At 36.6% G+C, this 20,235-nt stretch overlaps 1 protein-coding gene across 1 annotated transcript in view; it reads left to right on the forward strand.

Moving 5' to 3' along the window:
- The first annotated feature begins 3,047 nt into the window (after window positions 1-3,047).
- Window positions 3,048-20,235, forward strand: part of TEKTIP1 (tektin bundle interacting protein 1) — a 53,503-nt gene continuing 36,315 nt past the window's right edge. Inside the window, exon 1 of the mRNA XM_053700109.1 lies at window positions 3,048-3,130. Coding sequence (XP_053556084.1) covers window positions 3,057-3,130 — 74 coding nt within the window. The 5' untranslated portion in view covers window positions 3,048-3,056. The remainder of the gene's footprint in view (window positions 3,131-20,235) is intronic.

Below are 20,235 nucleotides of genomic sequence, written 5' to 3' on the forward strand. Positions count from 1 at the left end.
CGGTCGGCAGATTAGGGGTTAATAAGTGTAGGCAGGTGGAGGCGACGTTGTGGGGGGCAGATTAGGGGTTAATAAATATAATATAGGGGTCGGCGATGTTAGGGCAGCAGATTAGGGGTACATAGGGATAATGTAAGTAGCGGCGGTTTACGGAGCGGCAGATTAGGGGTTAATAATAATATGCAGGGGTCAGCGATAGCGGGGACGGCAGATTAGGGGTTAATAAGTGTAAGGTTAGGGGTGTTTAGACTCGGGGTACATGTTAGAGTGTTAAGTGCAGACGTAGGATGGGTTACCGCATAGCAAACAATGGGGATGCGTTAGGAGCTGAACGCGGCTTTTTTGCAGGTGTTAGGTTTTTTTTCAGCTCAAACAGCCCCATTGTTTCCTATGGGGGAATCGTGCAAGAGCACGTTTTTGAGGCTGGCCGCGTCCGTAAGCAACTCTGGTATCGAGAGTTGAAGCTGCGTTAAAAATGCTCTACGCTCCTTTTTTGGAGCCTAACGCAGCCTTTATGTGGTCTCTCAATACCAGAGTTATTTTTATGGTGCGGCCAGAAAAAAGCCGGCGTTAGTTTTTCGGGTCGTTACCGACAAAACTCCAAATCTAGCCGACTGTGTTCTACTTTAAGTGAAAAAAAACTTTGGGTTGTAACTGGGGTGTGCCATACACTGGGTGAGACATACAGGGGTTATGGGGTGGGGGAAAAGGAATCTGTGCTGGGAGGCCCCACAAATTTGTCTCGCCCAGGGCCCGAAAATGCTAAGGGTGGCCCTGGTGGCAACCCTACCTATATTCCCTATGCCTCTGGAATTTTTTAGGTAGTATATTTTTTGGGGGTGTTTTAAAGTAATAATTTATATGCAGCCCTTAAAGGGATAGGAAACCCATTTTTTTTTTCTTTCATGATTCAGATAGAGTATGCAATTTTAAGCAACTTTCTAATTTACTCCTATTAAATATATTTCTTTGTTCTCTTGGCATGCTTTGTTAAATGAGCAGCAATGCACTACTGGTTGCTGAATGAACACGTGTAAGCCAATGATAATTTGTATATATATGCATCCACCTATCCGCAGCTAGAACCTAGGTTCTTTGCTGCGCCTGAGCTTTCATAGATAAACCTTTCAGCAAAGAATAACAAGAGAAGCAAGCAAATTAAATAATAGAAGTAAATTGAAAAGTTGTTTAAAATTGTATTCTCTATCAGAATCATACAATTTTTTTTTTTAGGTTTCATGTCCCTTTAAAGGGACATTGTACACTAGATTTTCCTTTGCATAAATGTTTCGTAAATTATCCATTTATATAGCCCATCTGGGAGTGTTTATGTAACTCTGTATAGTTTTGGGGGGGGGGGGGGAGTGTCTGCTCTTCCTGCTTTCTATGCCCCTTTCAGCAGGTGTCCCAGCCTAACCTCATCAACAGTGCTAACTGGGAGCTTCTATGTTTATATACTGGATGTTTAGATCAGTATCTGTGCATATTCTTCTTTATAGTAGTGTCTATTACATGCAGTTATAAGGAAATTGGTGTTTACTGTCTCTTTAAGGTTTTTAAAAAATTGACCTGCGGCCCCCATGTGTTAGAAAGGTGGCCATTACTGGACTAGAGGATACAAGCTTGAAAAAGGGGCAGGAGCCCCGAAACGTTGCTCTTTTCTCAATAAAAGTTATCCTTATTCAGAGTGTTACCTTTTTTTGTTATTTGTGACCTAGAGGATGCAAGAAGTTATAATCTTCCAAAGCTCTTACTTTTTCCTTTCAAACTTCAGTCAGTAATTAAGTTTTAATCCAAAAAGTATGAGCTATTACAGAATGTAAGCATATAATCACAAAGCATGTATTGGGCTGTAGATCACCTGCAATTAAATGAATAAGTAGTCATAATTATTTTTACCTTCCAGGATATTGACAAACTATCCGCAGGCAGACTTTTTTTTACCATAATCCCCATGTTGTTAAGGTAAACACAAATGATTTGTTACCATAAATGAAACCCCCTTAGGTACCTATCGGATGATTCCAGTGTTCACTAATCGGTCTATCATTTAACTTTTTTAAATAGTTTTAAGACGTAAAATGGGAAGATATTTTCTATCTGTACTTTTAACCAGATTTATTTCTTAGGATTGCCTTATGCGTATACAGGCAATCTTGAACTCCCTTACAGTATTTGTTTTTACATCATCTATTGTAAATCTATTCCATGAATCAACTACTCTTTCTGTAAAGATGTGCTCATGACAATTACATCTTAACTGACTTTTACCTAAATCTATGACCCTTTCTTCCTTATGTTTACATAGAAAAGCTATGTAAACATAAGAAACAGAAAACATTACACTCCCAGTGGGGGTGAGAGAGATAAGTAATAAAATGTTAGTTTAATTTTTTTTTCTTCAGTTTCGGCTTTGTTATACAGAGAGAAGATAAGTTAGCATTTTCATTTATAGAAAGTGAAATATGGTGGATTTCTCTACAAGCTCCGCCCATTTGTAATAGGTTGTGGTTTCAGAGAACAAAACACGCTATTTCATATACACATTTAAATACAAATATGCAACATATTTTTTTATACTCTTCTGCTGGTATAACAAGTCATTAAAAACACATTAAGGGGAGTGCACTTTTCCTTTAAGGGTTCATTTTCGAAAGATGAATATATTTTCCAATTCATTGATCAGTTATTAGCACACACATCATAGCATGTATAAGAATGGATAATATATTCCTGTATTGAGAAAAAAATGCTTTATTTTCAACATGCAGCCAATAAAGCAGTGCGAGTTCTTATCAGCCAATGAGCAATCAGTCCCTATGGTTCACATACAGAGAGAGAGAACTTTTGACAAGTTAATACACAGTTACATTTTTTTTTATAAATCAGTGAATTTAATATTGATGTTTATTGTAAATTGATAGAGTAAGATTATTTCACCTTCCCCCTGCTTTTGTCACTTCTTTCTGTGGCAGTACTTGAAGTTGCTATGGTGCGTGCTGTAACCAAAACAATACAGACAACCAGAGCAGTGACAGTACAGAGTTGCAGGTAGCATGGAGTATCCTACAGTCAGAGAGGATGTGCCCCGCAGGACAACAGCAACAGACTTCCCTGCCCCACTCAGCAGGTGAGGAACTAGGGAATCATTAGTGGGGAATACTTATATGCTATTTATACTTCTAAGGAAAACATTTGCTGAAAATATTACTATGATATTAAAGAGACACTCAAATATTTTTTTAAATATGCATCAGAAATGAATTGCTGCATAGTAAACAATGTGTATACAAAACAACTATTTGAAAAAAGCATTTAAAATTGTCATTTTTCTTAGCCAAAGTTGCATTGTTTTTTTATGCCATTGGTATACCCTTAAAAAGTTTCATAAAGGGACATTTAAGTCAAAATAAACTATGATTAAGAAAGAACATACAGTTTTAAGACACTTTGCAATTTACTTCCATTATCAAATTCTTTTTATGTTTACACTTTCTGGGGAACAAGATCCTACTGAGCATGTGCACAAGCTCACAGGCTATATACGTATATTAGTCTGTGATTGGCTGATGTCTGTCACATGATATACAGGGGGCCGGAAAATGGGAGAAAAATAAATTTGTCAGAAAAAAAATCTAATGCTTATTTGAGTAGGTGTTAAACCAATGTCTTTTTGTTATGCACTTGTTAGTTATGCAATTCTACTGCATTGAGTGGTCCTTTAGATATTTATATCTTGGTTGATTTAGTCAATTAGGAACAGATATAAACTAGCTTCTGAATTGATCAAGCAGTCACTGGGCAGCATGTCTGAGGAGTAGTATAAAAATTAAGTTGTAGGTGCTTAATTGCCATTGTTTGGCACCAAGCATAGTAGTAGGATTGGGAGGGGGTCCAAAGTTATTAAGCAGCCTCTATGTCCAGGTCAACTCTTTACAGAGTCTACTCCCAAAACCACCTGCACCATTGTTAGTGCCACCATTAGTTCCACTACTGCCATTTCTGCCTCTGTCCTGATTCCTCAATATATTTGACGGGCGGATTTTCGGACTCCTGCAGGACAAACACTGCAGGAGTAGCAGATGGATCTCAAGTAGTCAGGGAGAAGAAGGAATTAATGAACAGGTTTCCACAGCCTCTGGTAGGGGTGTTGAGGATATTATTCTGACTCCCAGCATGCCTGCTATAGCCTTTTCTCCTTTACTCTGGATCAGGAGGAACTTAGTTACACTCAAGTTCATATCCAGTTTTAGTCCAGCAGTCTCTACCTGCATTCCTTATCTCTCCATGGCCACCATCATCTCCAGTAGAGAAGCCAGTTACTACAAGAGCGTCACTACTCATATTGCCACTTCCACTACTAGTGCAATCACTGTCAGTACTAGCAGTTCCTCCTTTTCCTGTGAGGGCAGAGACACATAATGCTGGCCCATCTAAAACTTCCAAGAAGACCACTTCAGCGTTAGAAGGGCAGGCAGAGGCATCACTCAAAGGTGTGGGACCACTTTGTCAGTATTGTAGATAGACACTTTGCTAAGTACAAATAAATTGTGGGAAAGTATTGAGTCATTCCCCCAGCTCAGGGATGAAAAAACATCTACACACATACCACAAAGCTGTGTGTTTTCGAGGGACGAAAGGGGGGCCAGCAGCAGCACAACAATTTCTTTAGCACAACCTTTCTCTCCCTATGGCACACTGGTGGAAGCCCATGGTGTCTGATGAGGGTGTGGCTAGTACTACTGCTAGTGGTGGTCCAGCTTTGGGTATCGGTATATCAGCAGAGGTACCAATAATTCCTTCTCCATGCTAAGGTATTGGATGAGCAGCATAACACAAGGCACCAAGGTGGAAATGGGCTTTGTAGTCACTGATGGAGCAGCCAATATGTTAAAGTATTTCCATGTGGATGACTTTGTAGGTGTGTACTATTCAGCTCACATCCTCCACTTGGTGGTAAAGGCTTCTACCCCAGAAAGTAATTCTAATGTAAAAGTTGTACTTGACCAGTGTAGAAGGATCGCAGGCCACTTCTACTGTAGTTTTAAAGCTTTGTGCAGGGCTGCCTTAGCACTGTCTTAAGCAAAACATCACTACTAGGTGGAACTTGACTTTGGAGATGGTGGAACATATTTTGTAGCAGCAGAGGAGTATCCGTGCAATTTATTAGGATTGGCAGACCATTAGGCAAATATGAGTGGACCATGATTGGTCAGTTAGTGACAGTCCTTGAGCCTTTGAGGGATGTTACTGATAGCTTGTCTGGGTCAAGTCATACCTTGAGCAAGATGGATGTCCTCCTTGAAAATTGTGAAATGGTTCCTGGGGTTATACTATATTAGTTATGTAGCAGCACATGACAGGAGGCAAAAGGAACAGCTGAAATGTTGCATGTGGGAGCATCTGGAGAAATCCTCTGAGCTCATGCTGATGACCTTGTGTGATCCCAGAATTAGGGAAAATGCCTCCCTGAAATAATAGCCTTGCAAATTGGATGGTAAAACGTATTCACAGTGTGCGTGTGGTCCAAGAAAAGGAGGGCATGCTAGTTTAGCAAGAAGTGCAGCAGCAGGAGACAGATATGTTTGCATCTCCTACCGACACCAATAACACAAAATTGCTGTGTTTTTGTTAGAGGCAGTAGACTGTTTGGTTGGACTGCTGCCAGCTGCTGTACTCCTGGACTTCTTTGGTACCAGTGCTGATGACGTTCCTGTTTCTGCCATTCCTGGAGGTGTAGTGTTGTGGTTTATTTATACTATAATCTAGAGGCCTACTTCAGTACTGCTGCTCCTGCCGTTCCTGCTCTGTGGTGGTTAGTCAATGCCATAGCTTTAGGTAACTATTAGCCACTATATCTAAAGGGAGTTTTGGCACATCTCTCTTTATTTGTCCTCCTTGGAGGTAAATTGTTGTGGTTTGTTTGCATCATAATCACTACTTCGATACTGCTGCTGCCTCCTGCTCCTACCCTTCATGCTCTGTGGTGTGGTGGTCATCAGTCAATGCCCGGACCCGGAGTGCCATAGCCAGCAGTGGATCAGACTGCACAAAGACAAGCAACAAGAAAAAGGCACGCAGTACACCTGTGTGCAAAAGTATTAAAAACAATGAAAAACTTTATTTCAAATAGATATAAAAAATGTACAGATATGGCTAGTTAATTAAAGTAATCACAGTCTACTGTGATTATTTTGGTAACCTAGCCATGTGTGTAATTTTTTTAACTATTTGTAATAAAGTTTTTCATTGTTTTTAATACTTTTGCACACTGGTGTAGTGTGTGCCTTTCCCTTCTTCCCGGTTTAATGGCCCTTTGCTATTAGTTGAAACTATACTGCCCCTTACCTGCTTGCCACCCAAAGCAGCAGATTCCTGGAGCCATCTGTGCGCCACTGAAAAATAGTTGTTCACTGCTATAGATGTACTCCCAGCCCACCCCTGACAGCTGCTATACCAGCCCCAGCTCACCAGGAAATCTCACTGTTTCCCAGTAGGCCAGTCCGGCCCTAGGAGGGTGGTGGAAAAAAGGCAGTAAATGTGATTATTAAATGCTTTTAATTTAACTTTATTCTTTGAATTGTCTGTAATATAAACATTCTTCTAATTTTTATATGTTCCATTAGCATTGAAAGATTCATTTAAAGTTTTAATATTTCACATCCCATAATTTAAGTATTTGTTAAAATGAGTTTTCTAATTATTTCCCATTGGAAATAACTGTGAATGAATTTTGTTCAGAATTAATTTATTTAACAATATTCTGACAAACCGAACGGTATCATGAATGATGTTCTGCCAAAATGAACCCCGGGAAAAATCTGAAACAGATCTTTCTGACAAAACAATTTTTTTGTCTGTGCAAAAGCCTGCTATGTATCATTAAACCATTTATAGTGATTTTTTTATGTAATGTGTGTGTGTATATATATATATATATATATATATATCTAATCATCACACTGTTGCAAACTGTGTAGTTGAGCCACAGAAAATATCAACTATAACCTTGTGCCAAAGGAAACTACAATGTAACAAACTTGTTTAATAAAGTAATTCATTCAGGCTTCTCTGCCCTAGTATATTGTTGCCTTTGGCAGGTATCACTCCAGGACTTGAAATTATTACAGGGTACTCAGCTGTTGACACTCATGTAACACTATTAAAAATAGTAACATGCAGTGTAATGGTATAATTTTTCTGCTGGATTGTATTTTATTACACTTGGTAACACTTTATAACCTTAAGTCGGTATTATATGCTCTCACAAGCACCCCAATCCTCCAGTATAATATAATGTATCCAAGGTAAGATATAATGAGGATAACAATATGCGGTGCCAAGCTCACCTCCGTGTATAAAGTAACAAAACCAGGTTACTCACTGTTCTCTGGCCCCAGTACGCAGGATGGTGGATAATCTGTAACATTCCTCCTCACCGGACAGCGTTAGTACAGCTCAAGACCCGTGACCTTATCAGCCTCCACGGCTTTCTCCAATGCCGTAATTTACTCGTTCACTCCAACAGATGAGAAAAATAAGTAGTCTGAAGACAGAGCTGTTAAATTGTTGCAATGTATTTATTCAAACAACAACACATCTACAGGTGAACACCACTCTACACACATCTCAGCTACATCCTACGCGTTTCTTGCCGCTAAACGGCATTTCGTCAGGGATATTGTCAGCTGTTACGCTACTCCCTTTTATTAGGCTCACCGCTCACATACATTTTTAAAGGTAAAGTATCACTTATACAGCCCTTTGTTCAAAGGAGTAAAAATAAACAATTACAAAATAAAATAACAAATACAATGTTACAGTTTGAGTGTATTAAGGAAACATCATTACCCACAATTGTAATTTTAATATACATTATAGTTTAGTACTTTGAGGGCATTAACAAATTTTGTCAACTTTCATTCTTCGAATGCCTTCCAAGGGAAAATCATATATTCAAAATCCATCATAGGCAGTTAGATGATAACTGTACAAGTGATATTATTTAGAATATATTAATTAAAATATGGATAAGGATAGTAATATGGTCAAAGATAGAATTGAAGAGGATCCTTTCTATGTTATTTTACACATAAACAAACATTCTACCAAAATGGTATAAAAAATAAATAAATAGAAGGCTACATTTTTATATATATTCAAATAAATCTATTTTACATATGTATATATATAACAAATTCACCTATAAACCATTTCTTGTTTACATCAGGATAGATAACACTATACTAGATAGCATCATATTAGTTTCCTATATATAACTTAACATCCGAGTTCTCATTTATACCATATGGACTTCCTGTCTTCAATGTATATATCCAATACACCTCGCTTCTATTAAGTGCTTGCACTCTATTACCACCTATATTTTGTTTTGGTATATGATCAATACCCTGAAAGGAAAATAGCATGTTGATATAATCTAATTCCTGTTTATCAAAATTGTCACTCCTTCTATGCAAAGCAAAATGTTTAGACACTGGTGTTCTTGGTATGTCACTTTCCAGGGATAAGAGATGTTCTCTCACCCTATCTTTGAGCATACGAGTTGTTCTACCTGTGTATTTGCTACAACACAATATACAAGTAATGAGATACACTACATATCTACAATTACAGTTTATGTGGTGGCTCACCCTGTATTCACTCCCAGTAACTGTGGAGAAAAAAGTATTACTCCTCTTGATGTAACCACATGATTTACATGGTGTACCACCACATCTATAATTCCCATTCTTCTTTCTCAACCACATTCTATTATCTCCCATCTGTTTAGTTGAAACGTTCCTCTTCAAATTATTCTCTAATGTTTCTGATCTTCTAGATACACATCTTATCCCCTTATCTATAATTGCCTTTAATTTAGGATCATTTTTCAGCAATGGACTGAACCTTTGAACAATTTTACAAATATCCATATATTGCCTACTATATTTAGTTGAAAAGGTCAGATTGTCCACTTCTCCCATTGTGTTTCCTTTTTTGTATCTATCCGGCAGAAGAATTTTTCTATCCATGACACTAACCTCTGCCATAGTCCTTCCTCTTATATCCCCTATCACTTAGTCTTTCCATTAGATTATTAGCCTGGGCCAAATATCTTTCATTACTACTACAATTACGCCTTAAGCGCATAAATTGTGTTACCTGATGTTTTCTTTTTGAATGTTTTGATATCAATAAATCCTTCAGCAATATCCCCTTCTAATGTCAAATCTAGATAGCCAACACTTGCCTTAGAACTATAATATGTAAAGCTTAAATTATTTTTATTGTCATTAAGATATTCTATAAACTGTTCTATATTAGGAGTACCAATTTTCCAGATGATCAAAAGATCATCTATAAATCTGGTGTAAAATTGAATGTTCGTCTGGAATGGGTTATTGCCTGTGAATATTTTATTAATCTCAAAATATCCAAGATATAAGTTAGCATTCGAGGGGGCGAATTTCGCCCCCATCGCCGTGCCTTGATTCTGTACGAAATAGTTATGGGTCAAAAGAAATCTCACTATTTCCACAATATATTCAATAAAACAAGACTCAAAGTTAGTATAAATGTGAAGCATTTCACTAAGGGCAATAAGCCCCTCCCTGTGCGGTATACAAGAATATAGAGATACTACATCTATAGTCAAAAACATGGATTCTGCATCCCACTTATAATCTTCCAACTTCCTCAGCAGATGTTTCGTATCCCTCAAATATCCTGAAAGACTCTTAACAATCGGCTGAAGAAAATCATCAACCCATCTACCTAAATTCTCTCCAATGGTGCCTATAGATATTATAGGTCTCCCTGGTGGTTTAGATGCACATTCATGGGTCTTAGGCAAATGTTTAAAGACTGATACTGTTGGACTCTAATTTATCAAGCATTCTGTTTATATTTTTTATTCCATTTTGGTAGAATGTTTGTTTATGTGTAAAATAACATAGCAAGGATCCTCTTAAATTCTATCTTTGACCATATTACTATCCTTATCCATATTTTAATTAATATATTCTAAATAATATTACTTGTACAGTTATCATCTAACTGCCTATGATGGATTTTGAATATATGATTTTCCCTTGGAAGGCATTCGAAGAATGAAAGTTGAAGAAATTTGTTAATGCCCTCAAAGTACTAAACTATAATGTATATTAAAATTACAATTGTGGGTAATGATGTTTCCTTAATGCACTCAAACTGTAACATTGTATTTGTTATTTTATTTTGTAATTGTTTATTTTTACTCCTTTGAACAAAGGGCTGCATAAGTGATACTTTACCTTTAAAAATGTATGTGAGCGGTGAGCCTAATAAAAGGGAGTAGCGTAACAGCTGACAATATCCCTGACGAAGTGCCGTTTAGCGGCAGGAAACGCGTCGGATGTAGCTGAGGTGTGTGTGGAGTGGTGTTCACCTGTAGATGTGTTGTTGTTTGAATACATACAGTGCAACGATTTAACAGCTCTGTCTTCAGACTACTTATTTTTCTCATCTGTTTGAGTATATATATATATATATATATATATATATATATATATATATATATATATATATATATATATATATATATATATATATATATATAGAAAAACAAGGAAACTCCTCGGCACACCAGGGATAGGTAAAAAGCCAGTCTTTATTCAATAATAAATAAAAGCAAGATCCTCATACAGCAACATGGTAAAAGCAATAGATGAACTGGAACAGGGGGAACATCACCTCCTGTGACATCATACGCGTTTCATGCCTCTGGGGCACTTGTTCACTGATAGAGAACAGGTGGTGAAGGTGCTCTTAATATACAGATTTCTGTCCAATGACATAACATCAATTAAAACACATCTCATTAACCCCTAAGTTCCTGTCAAAAACAAAAAATTCTAGTCTATATAGCCTCTCTGTGTGGCACCCATTACAAAAGTGTGTGCATATATGTGCACTGCAACATAAGTTTAATTGATTGTATCACAATTTAGTATAAACCATTATGCTATTATTTATCGTTGCGTAAAATAATAGAGTATTAATGCAATAAAGCAAAAAATAAAATAAACCCAAGTATAAATGTAGGTATATAACTAAATTGGACATCAAGACCTAATCCTCACTGAAATGTAAATAATACTTTGAGAAAAAGTTTATAAAGCGTTAATTAAGTAGTATTATGCATATAGAGACACTTTTTCATTACAATACATTTTGAGCGGTAGGTCAACGTTGAATAAACTTATTTACATCCATTCTGGAATTCAAACCCGTAGGTACCCTGGTTTTTAAATGAAGAATCCAAAAGACCTCTCTTTCATCAAGTTTCTTTTCCCTATCTCCACCCCGGGGATGTCTAGGTATAAAGTCTATGCCCTGTACTTTCAACAGTGTTTTGTCAGAATTATAAAAATTTCTGAAATGTTTGGCAATGGGCGTTTTTGAATCAGGGTCCTCTATGGACCTTAGATGTTCCATGACCCGGTCTTTCAAGGACCGTTTAGTACGTCCCACATATTGAATATTACATCCTTGACAAGTCAATAGATAAATTACGTGTGTACTATTGCAATTTATAAAATATCTTATATCACTTGTTTTACCTAGTGCTTCTGATCTGCAGGTATTGCCCTGAACGATATGAGAGCACGTCTTGCATCGTGAGGCATTACATTTGTAACACCCCTTACGTTTTTGTAACCATGTGTCATTGACAACTCTGGGCAACATAGAGGGTGATAATATGTTTCTCAAAGTCTTTGCTTTGCGTGATACAAATTTGCAACCTCCCTCTAGGACTTGATTTAGTTTTTCGTCACTCTCTAAGATTGGTAGACTCTTTTTAATTATTTTACAGATCTTTCCATACTCCATACTATATGGTGTTACAAAAATTGGTACAGAAGAAAAGGGTTTCTCATTGCTCTCCTTTTTGCCCCTTCTGTCTTTTTTGTAAGTCAGAAGTTCTGACCTAGGGACCTTATCTACTTCAATTTTTGCTTGTGTCAAAATAGTTTTTGGATAGCCTCGTGATTTTAATCGCTTCACGGTATCTGCAGCGTGCTCTTCGTAGGTTTTTGGATCAGTACAGTTCCGTTTTACTCGAATGAGTTGGCTTTTGGGGATGGAGGCAAGGAGATGTGATGGATGACAAGAGTCATATTTAAGGATACTATTACCCGACGTGGGTTTACAGTATAATTCAACCTGGATTACTTCACCTATTGGTCTAATGCTCACATCCAAAAAATTTAAAGAATCTACACTGGATTCTATTGTGAAGTTGAGGTTTAACCTATTACTTGACACATATTGGTGAAAAGAGTCGATAGACTCATTATCTCCATCCCAGATAAATACCAGGTCGTCTATGTAGCGACCGTAATAGATAATGGATTGCCTAAAAGGGTTTGTATCTCCAAAGATGTGGAAGAGCTCCCACCAACCTAAAAATAGGTTGGCGTATGATGGCGCAAACTTGGCGCCCATGGCCGTTCCACATCTTTGGAGATAGAAACGTCCTTCGAAAAGAAAAAAATTGTGAGTCAACAAGTATTCCGTGGCTTGCAACAAAAAGGATATCGTAGCCTCATCATAATTAGATCTATATCTTAGAAAAAATTCTAATGCCTCCAAACCTTTATCATGAGGTATTGACGTGTATAATGAGGAAACGTCCATAGACATGAGAGTGTAACTAGATTTCCATGAAATCTCTTGTATTTGTCTAATGAAGGATGTGGTGTCTTGAATATAGCTTGGTAGTGCTAGAACTAGAGGTTGCAGATATATGTCCACCAATTCTGATAGTGGTTCGTTAAGGGACCCTATCCCCGCTACAATGGGACACCCTGGAGGATTTAGGGGATCTTTATGTATTTTGGGGAAATAGTGAAACACGGCAGTTACCGGCCACTCAGGAATCAGATATTCTGACATATTGGCCGAAATAATGCCATTATCCATGCCGTATTTCACTATTTCCCTCAGTAAACCCTTGTATGTTGCCGTGGGATTGGTGGCTAAAGTACAATATGTATTGCGATCTGATAATTGCCGAAAGGCTTCCGAGACATAATCTTGCCTATTTAAGACAACTAGGTTTCCACCTTTATCTGACTCTCGAAATACAAGATTTTTATTTGAAGTTAATTGTTTCAATGCTTTGTTGTCAGATACTGTGAAATTTTTATTGGAATGTTTGGTACTGTCTGTAATAGTGGAAGGAGGATTTTTTAAATCACTGTCAAGTTTAATAAGTTGGTTTTCAATAGTTTGTTGAAAAATATCCAACGAATTACCTCTCGTCTGTACTGGATAAAAGGTACTTTTATTTTTTAGTCTAGATATATTTATGTCTTGTGCAGACGGACCATGTCTAATGCCATCAGAATCTAACAGTTGTATATCCTCCATGTCCTGTATACAGCATGTGTCTTGAAATGTCAAAACACTCTCAGAGTCATTAATTGGTTGTTTATGAGAAGCATTGTTTTCCCCATCCGAAAATAATTCTGACTCAGACTCATCTTTTAGAAAATGTTTCTTGAGAGTGAGCAATCTCACAAATTTGTTTAAATCTAGAATGGTCTGAAACAGATTAAAGTGACAGGATGGAGAAAAACTAAGTCCTCGTGACAATACCCTCTCTTCCTCATGACTAAGGTTATAGTTCGATAAATTAATCACTTCTTTTGCAGATATCTGTGTGTTTGTTTCCTCCTTACTCTCTGTGGATATCGTTTTGTTTTTTTCTGTGTCTACGACGGTATCTGTTTTGGCCCCCTCTACGTGTTCTTTTGGATGTAAGGGTTTTAAGATTGAGTGAGGTGGGCCTGATCCGTTTTTTTACAATACTGATTGGGGAACAATAGGTGTACTGAGTGCTGATAACTGTTCTGATGTATCATGTGTATATCCTGTGAAATCACTGTCTGATGTATCGTAATCATACTCTGTGTCACTAAAGGTTACCTTTCTATTCTGTTTTGATTTTTTGTATCTGAGTTTTCTACTCTTATTGTTGTTAACAGAGACTGATCCTTTATGGGATTCATTGTGGCACTGCAACTTTAAGATATATTTCTTCTGGATACCTGGATACCCCAGTATGTACATGTAATCTGTGGACAATTTAATACCGACAACGACATAACGGAGTACATTGTTGACAGTTTGTACAGCTACAATAATATTACTATGATGGACTGTGCAATATAGACTTTATCAAAAAAATAATTTTTTTTCCTCTAATTTCAACTTTAGTCATGGACAACGGGCTTTTGCTTTAAGGGATATCAATACGCTCTGAGTTTTTTGTTAGGGGTACAAACCGTAGTTTTGCATCTTAACTATACATATGGTTGGAAGCACAAATGAATCATTGGTAACCATTTGAGAGTTTTTTACGATATTTGGTGTTTTATACTTACTAATTTTCTTAGTGATAATATTTGGGCATCATTATTTATCTAATAGCCAGTGTATTCAGGCTTATGTTTAACCGGTGCTCTATAACAAACGGATTACTAATACTAATTCAAATACAGGGTTAACCAATCTTTTTACTAGTGCTCCATGACAAATAGACATCAACTAACATATAGGGTTAATTATCCTTTTTCAGCAGACTGATTTCAATACATGTATTTGCTAGTATTTCATATGGTTATTTGATTTATCAACTATTGTGGTATAAATTGGATGTACGATTTAATCAACCCATAAGTATGATATATTGAGTGCCTATTCACATCATCCATTAATTTTGGTGTTTGTCTTAGGTTTTTATTCTAGTTCAAAAACGGTTTTCTCTTGCTGTTTTAATTGACTAGGCACTGTATATATATCAGCAGCATTTTATTGAACAACCACTGTACTTTTAGCCACAGTACAACAGATGTGAATTTTTGTTTCTAGAAATATCTTACAATATCACTGTGGTTGCTATTGTTGTTGATTGTATCCGTTATATATCTACTTTAAGTGTTATTTCTGTCTATATCTATCTACATATCATGGAACCACAAGAAGTACAAGGTTTTGTTTTTGAGGATCTTACACAAACACTTGATCCTTCAGCAGACACATTACAGTCTTGGTTAGATGATGCTCAACATGATCTTGAGAGTTTATTTGTACAAATGGATAGTTTAAGAAAGACAGATATTAGATTAGAATTGGACATCAAGACCTTCCTTATTTATCAACAGAGAGAACATATTCCTAGGGGACTTAGGATTAAAAAGTTTCCATCATTTCATGTTACATGTTTAAAGTTTATAGAGGAATGGAACACAGCTCTTTCCACATGTTCACAAACACTAATGACAATTTTGATTAATTATAAAAAACAACAGAGGCTGACACTGATCAAACAAATGCAAGACGTACAAATTGAACTAAAACAGGTACAAACAGACCCTGAATTTGGTCTTTATGATACTCAATTTAAAGAAAATATGCAAAAATTTCGGAGAGAACTATGGGAATTTAAGGCACAAAAAATTAATAGAGATAAAATGGACTATGATACTGAAAATGTTTATTCATGGTCCCATAAAGGATTAGTCTCTGTTAACAACAATAAGAGTAGAAAACTCAGATACAAAAAATCAAAACAGAATAGAAAGGTAACCTTTAGTGACACAGAGTATGATTACGATACATCAGACAGTGATTCCACAGGATATACACATGATACATCAGAACAGTTATCAGCACTCAGTACACCTATTGTTCCCCAATCAGTATTGTCAAAAAACGGATCAGGCCCACCTCACTCAATCTTAAAACCCTTACATCCAAAAGAACACGTAGAGGGGGCCAAAACAGATACCGTCGTAGACACAGAAAAAACAAAACGATATCCACAGAGAGTAAGGAGGAAACAAACACACAGATTTCTGCAAAAGAAGTGATTAATTTATCGAACTATAACCTTAGTCATGAGGAAGAGAGGGTATTGTCACGAGGACTTAGTTTTTCTCCATCCTGTCACTTTAATCTGTTTCAGACCATTCTAGATTTAAACAAATTTGTGAGATTGCTCACTCTCAAGAAACATTTTCTAAAAGATGAGTCTGAGTCAGAATTATTTTCGGATGGGGAAAACAATGCTTCTCATAAACAACCAATTAATGACTCTGAGAGTGTTTTGACATTTCAAGACAAATGCTGTATACAGGACATGGAGGATATACAACTGTTAGATTCTGATGGCATTAGACATGGTCCATCTGCACAAGACATAAATATATCTAGACTAAAAAATAAAAGTACCTTTTATCCAGTACAGACGAGAGGTAATTCGTTGGATATTTTTCAACAAACTATTGAAAACCAACTTATTAAACTTGACAGTGATTTAAAAAATCCTCCTTCCACTATTACAGACAGTACCAAACATTCCAATAAAAAAATTCACAGTATCTGACAACAAAGCATTGAAACAATTAACTTCAAATAAAAATCTTGTATTTCGAGAGTCAGATAAAGGTGGAAACCTAGTTGTCTTAAATAGGCAAGATTATGTCTCGGAAGCCTTTCAGCAATTATCAGATCGCAATTCATATTGTACTTTAGCCACCAATCCCACGGCAACATACAAGGGTTTACTGAGGGAAATAGTGAAATACGGCATGGATAATGGCATTATTTCGGCCAATATGTCAGAATATCTGATTCCTGAGTGGCCGGTAACTGCCGTGTTTCACTATTTCCCCAAAATACATAAAGATCCCCTAAATCCTCCAGGGCATCCCATTGTAGCGGGGATAGGGTCCCTTAACGAACCACTATCAGAATTGGTGGACATATATCTGCAACCTCTAGTTCTAGCACTACCAAGCTATAACCAAGACACCACATCCTTCATTAGACAAATACAAGAGATTTCATGGAAATCTAGTTACACTCTCATGTCTATGGACGTTTCCTCATTATACACGTCAATACCTCATGATAAAGGTTTGGAGGCATTAGAATTTTTTCTAAGATATAGATCTAATTATGATGAGGCTACGATATCCTTTTTGTTGCAAGCCACGGAATACTTGTTGACTCACAATTTTTTTCTTTTCGAAGGACGTTTCTATCTCCAAAGATGTGGAACGGCCATGGGCGCCAAGTTTGCGCCATCATACGCCAACCTATTTTTAGGTTGGTGGGAGCTCTTCCACATCTTTGGAGATACAAACCCTTTTAGGCAATCCATTATCTATTACGGTCGCTACATAGACGACCTGGTATTTATCTGGGATGGAGATAATGAGTCTATCGACTCTTTTCACCAATATGTGTCAAGTAATAGGTTAAACCTCAACTTCACAATAAAATCCAGTGTAGATTCTTTAAATTTTTTGGATGTGACCATTAGACCAATAGGTGAAGTAATCCAGGTTGAATTATACCGTAAACCCACGTCGGGTAATAGTATCCTTAAATATGACTCTTGTCATCCATCACATCTCCTTGCCTCCATCCCCAAAAGCCAACTCATTCGAGTAAAACGGAACTGTACTGATCCAAAAACCTACGAAGAGCACGCTGCAGATACCGTGAAGCGATTAAAATCACGAGGCTATCCAAAAACTATTTTGACACAAGCAAAAATTGAAGTAGATAAGGTCCCTAGGTCAGAACTTCTGACTTACAAAAAAGACAGAAGGGGCAAAAAGGAGAGCAATGAGAAACCCTTTTCTTCTGTACCAATTTTTGTAACACCATATAGTATGGAGTATGGAAAGATCTGTAAAATAATTAAAAAGAGTCTACCAATCTTAGAGAGTGACGAAAAACTAAATCAAGTCCTAGAGGGAGGTTGCAAATTTGTATCACGCAAAGCAAAGACTTTGAGAAACATATTATCACCCTCTATGTTGCCCAGAGTTGTCAATGACACATGGTTACAAAAACGTAAGGGGTGTTACAAATGTAATGCCTCACGATGCAAGACGTGCTCTCATATCGTTCAGGGCAATACCTGCAGATCAGAAGCACTAGGTAAAACAAGTGATATAAGATATTTTATAAATTGCAATAGTACACACGTAATTTATCTATTGACTTGTCAAGGATGTAATATTCAATATGTGGGACGTACTAAACGGTCCTTGAAAGACCGGGTCATGGAACATCTAAGGTCCATAGAGGACCCTGATTCAAAAACGCCCATTGCCAAACATTTCAGAAATTTTCATAATTCTGACAAAACACTGTTGAAAGTACAGGGTATAGACTTTATACCTAGACATCCCCGGGGTGGAGATAGGGAAAAGAAACTTGATGAAAGAGAGGTCTTTTGGATTCTTCATTTAAAAACCAGGGTACCTACGGGTTTGAATTCCAGAATGGATGTAAATATGTTTATTCAACGTTGACCTACCGCTCAAAATGTATTGTAATGAAAAAGTGTCTCTATATGTATAATACTACTTAATTAACGCTTTATAAACTTTTTCTCAAAGTATTATTTACATTTCAGTGAGGATTAGGTCTTGATGTCCAATTTAGTTATATACCTACATTTATACTTGGGTTTATTTTATTTTTTGCTTTATTGCATTAATACTCTATTATTTTACGCAACGATAAATAATAGCATAATGGTTTATACTAAATTGTGATACAATCAATTAAACTTATGTTGCAGTGCACATATATGCACACACTTTTGTAATGGGTGCCACACAGAGAGGCTATATAGACTAGAATTTTTTGTTTTTGACAGGAACTTAGGGGTTAATGAGATGTGTTTTAATTGATGTTATGTCATTGGACAGAAATCTGTATATTAAGAGCACCTTCACCACCTGTTCTCTATCAGTGAACAAGTGCCCCAGAGGCATGAAACGCGTATGATGTCACAGGAGGTGATGTTCCCCCTGTTCCAGTTCATCTATTGCTTTTACCATGTTGCTGTATGAGGATCTTGCTTTTATTTATTATTGAATAAAGACTGGCTTTTTACCTATCCCTGGTGTGCCGAGGAGTTTCCTTGTTTTTCTCTATGTGCAGCGTCTGGACAGAGACGTAATCCCTACGTGCACCCGCAGTGGCCGAGGAGCAGGACACGTGGTAACGCAGAAGAACACCGTGAGAAAGAGTTGATTGGAGCATCCTACCCTCACAAGTTGTGTTCCTATATATATATATATATATATATATACTGTATATTCCTGGTTGTCTAGTGGGGGTGCATGTTCTAAGTGGGGGTGCATTTCCTCCAGGATTACATGAGCTAACATTTTTGAGGTTGGGGGTTTAGTGGGCAGCAGATTTCCCAGTGCCTAGTGAAGTCTGAATTCCAAATACGCCATTGAATCCTGTTAATGTGAACTGACCATGCCTATAAACAAAATCATCGAAGAAGAAAACCTTACAGTCACTATGCATATGCCAAGCAAAACTGGACAAAATAGGTTTCACGAGATCAAGTTATAATGTTAGTGACATAGGTAGTGGAATATTCCTTAAACTGTGAGATTGTGAAATGTATTTAGGGACTGGCCATTATTGTTGTGATCTTGTTGCCAATTGGAAGAACAGTAAAATTTGGAGTAGTAGCTGAGCTAGTAACTACAGGTACATCTGTGGTTCATAAGTGTGGTCAAAGTGATAGTAAATTTCCTGCATGCATAAAAAAGCACTTTATAAAAAGAAACATTTGTAATAGTTTTGCATGGATATATAGATATATATATATATATATATATATATATATATATATATATATATATATATATATATATATATATATATATATATATATACTGTATATATATACACACGCATAAAAAAATAATGCATATCATTTTAAGAGGTATATTAGCAGACATGATTGAAAAATAAAGAAAGAACACTGCATTGTTGTTTTACTATGCTAAACTAAAATAAAATTGATGTGTTTATCACTTCTATTTCAGGTTCACAAGAAGTACATTCTTTTTATACAATTTCTAAATTGGCATATCAAACCTGCAAGTTAAAAAAAAACCTCATGTATTGTCTTTCATGTATTAGGTGGATATAGGATACCCCTATTCAGCCAATTAAAAAAAATAAACCCAACATTTCAGTAATTCATTTGGAATATTTGAATGTTAACACTGCCATCTAGCCATAAAAATGCGCATTGCAACTAAAGCAGATAAAGAATGTAAGGCTAGATTACTAGGAGAGCACTCATTTTTGCTCCTGCTCGCTAACTCCCCTAGACATAAGTTTTTTGTACAA

Source organism: Bombina bombina, chromosome 2, assembly GCF_027579735.1.
Source record: "Bombina bombina isolate aBomBom1 chromosome 2, aBomBom1.pri, whole genome shotgun sequence".
Classification (NCBI taxonomy): domain Eukaryota; kingdom Metazoa; phylum Chordata; class Amphibia; order Anura; family Bombinatoridae; genus Bombina; species Bombina bombina.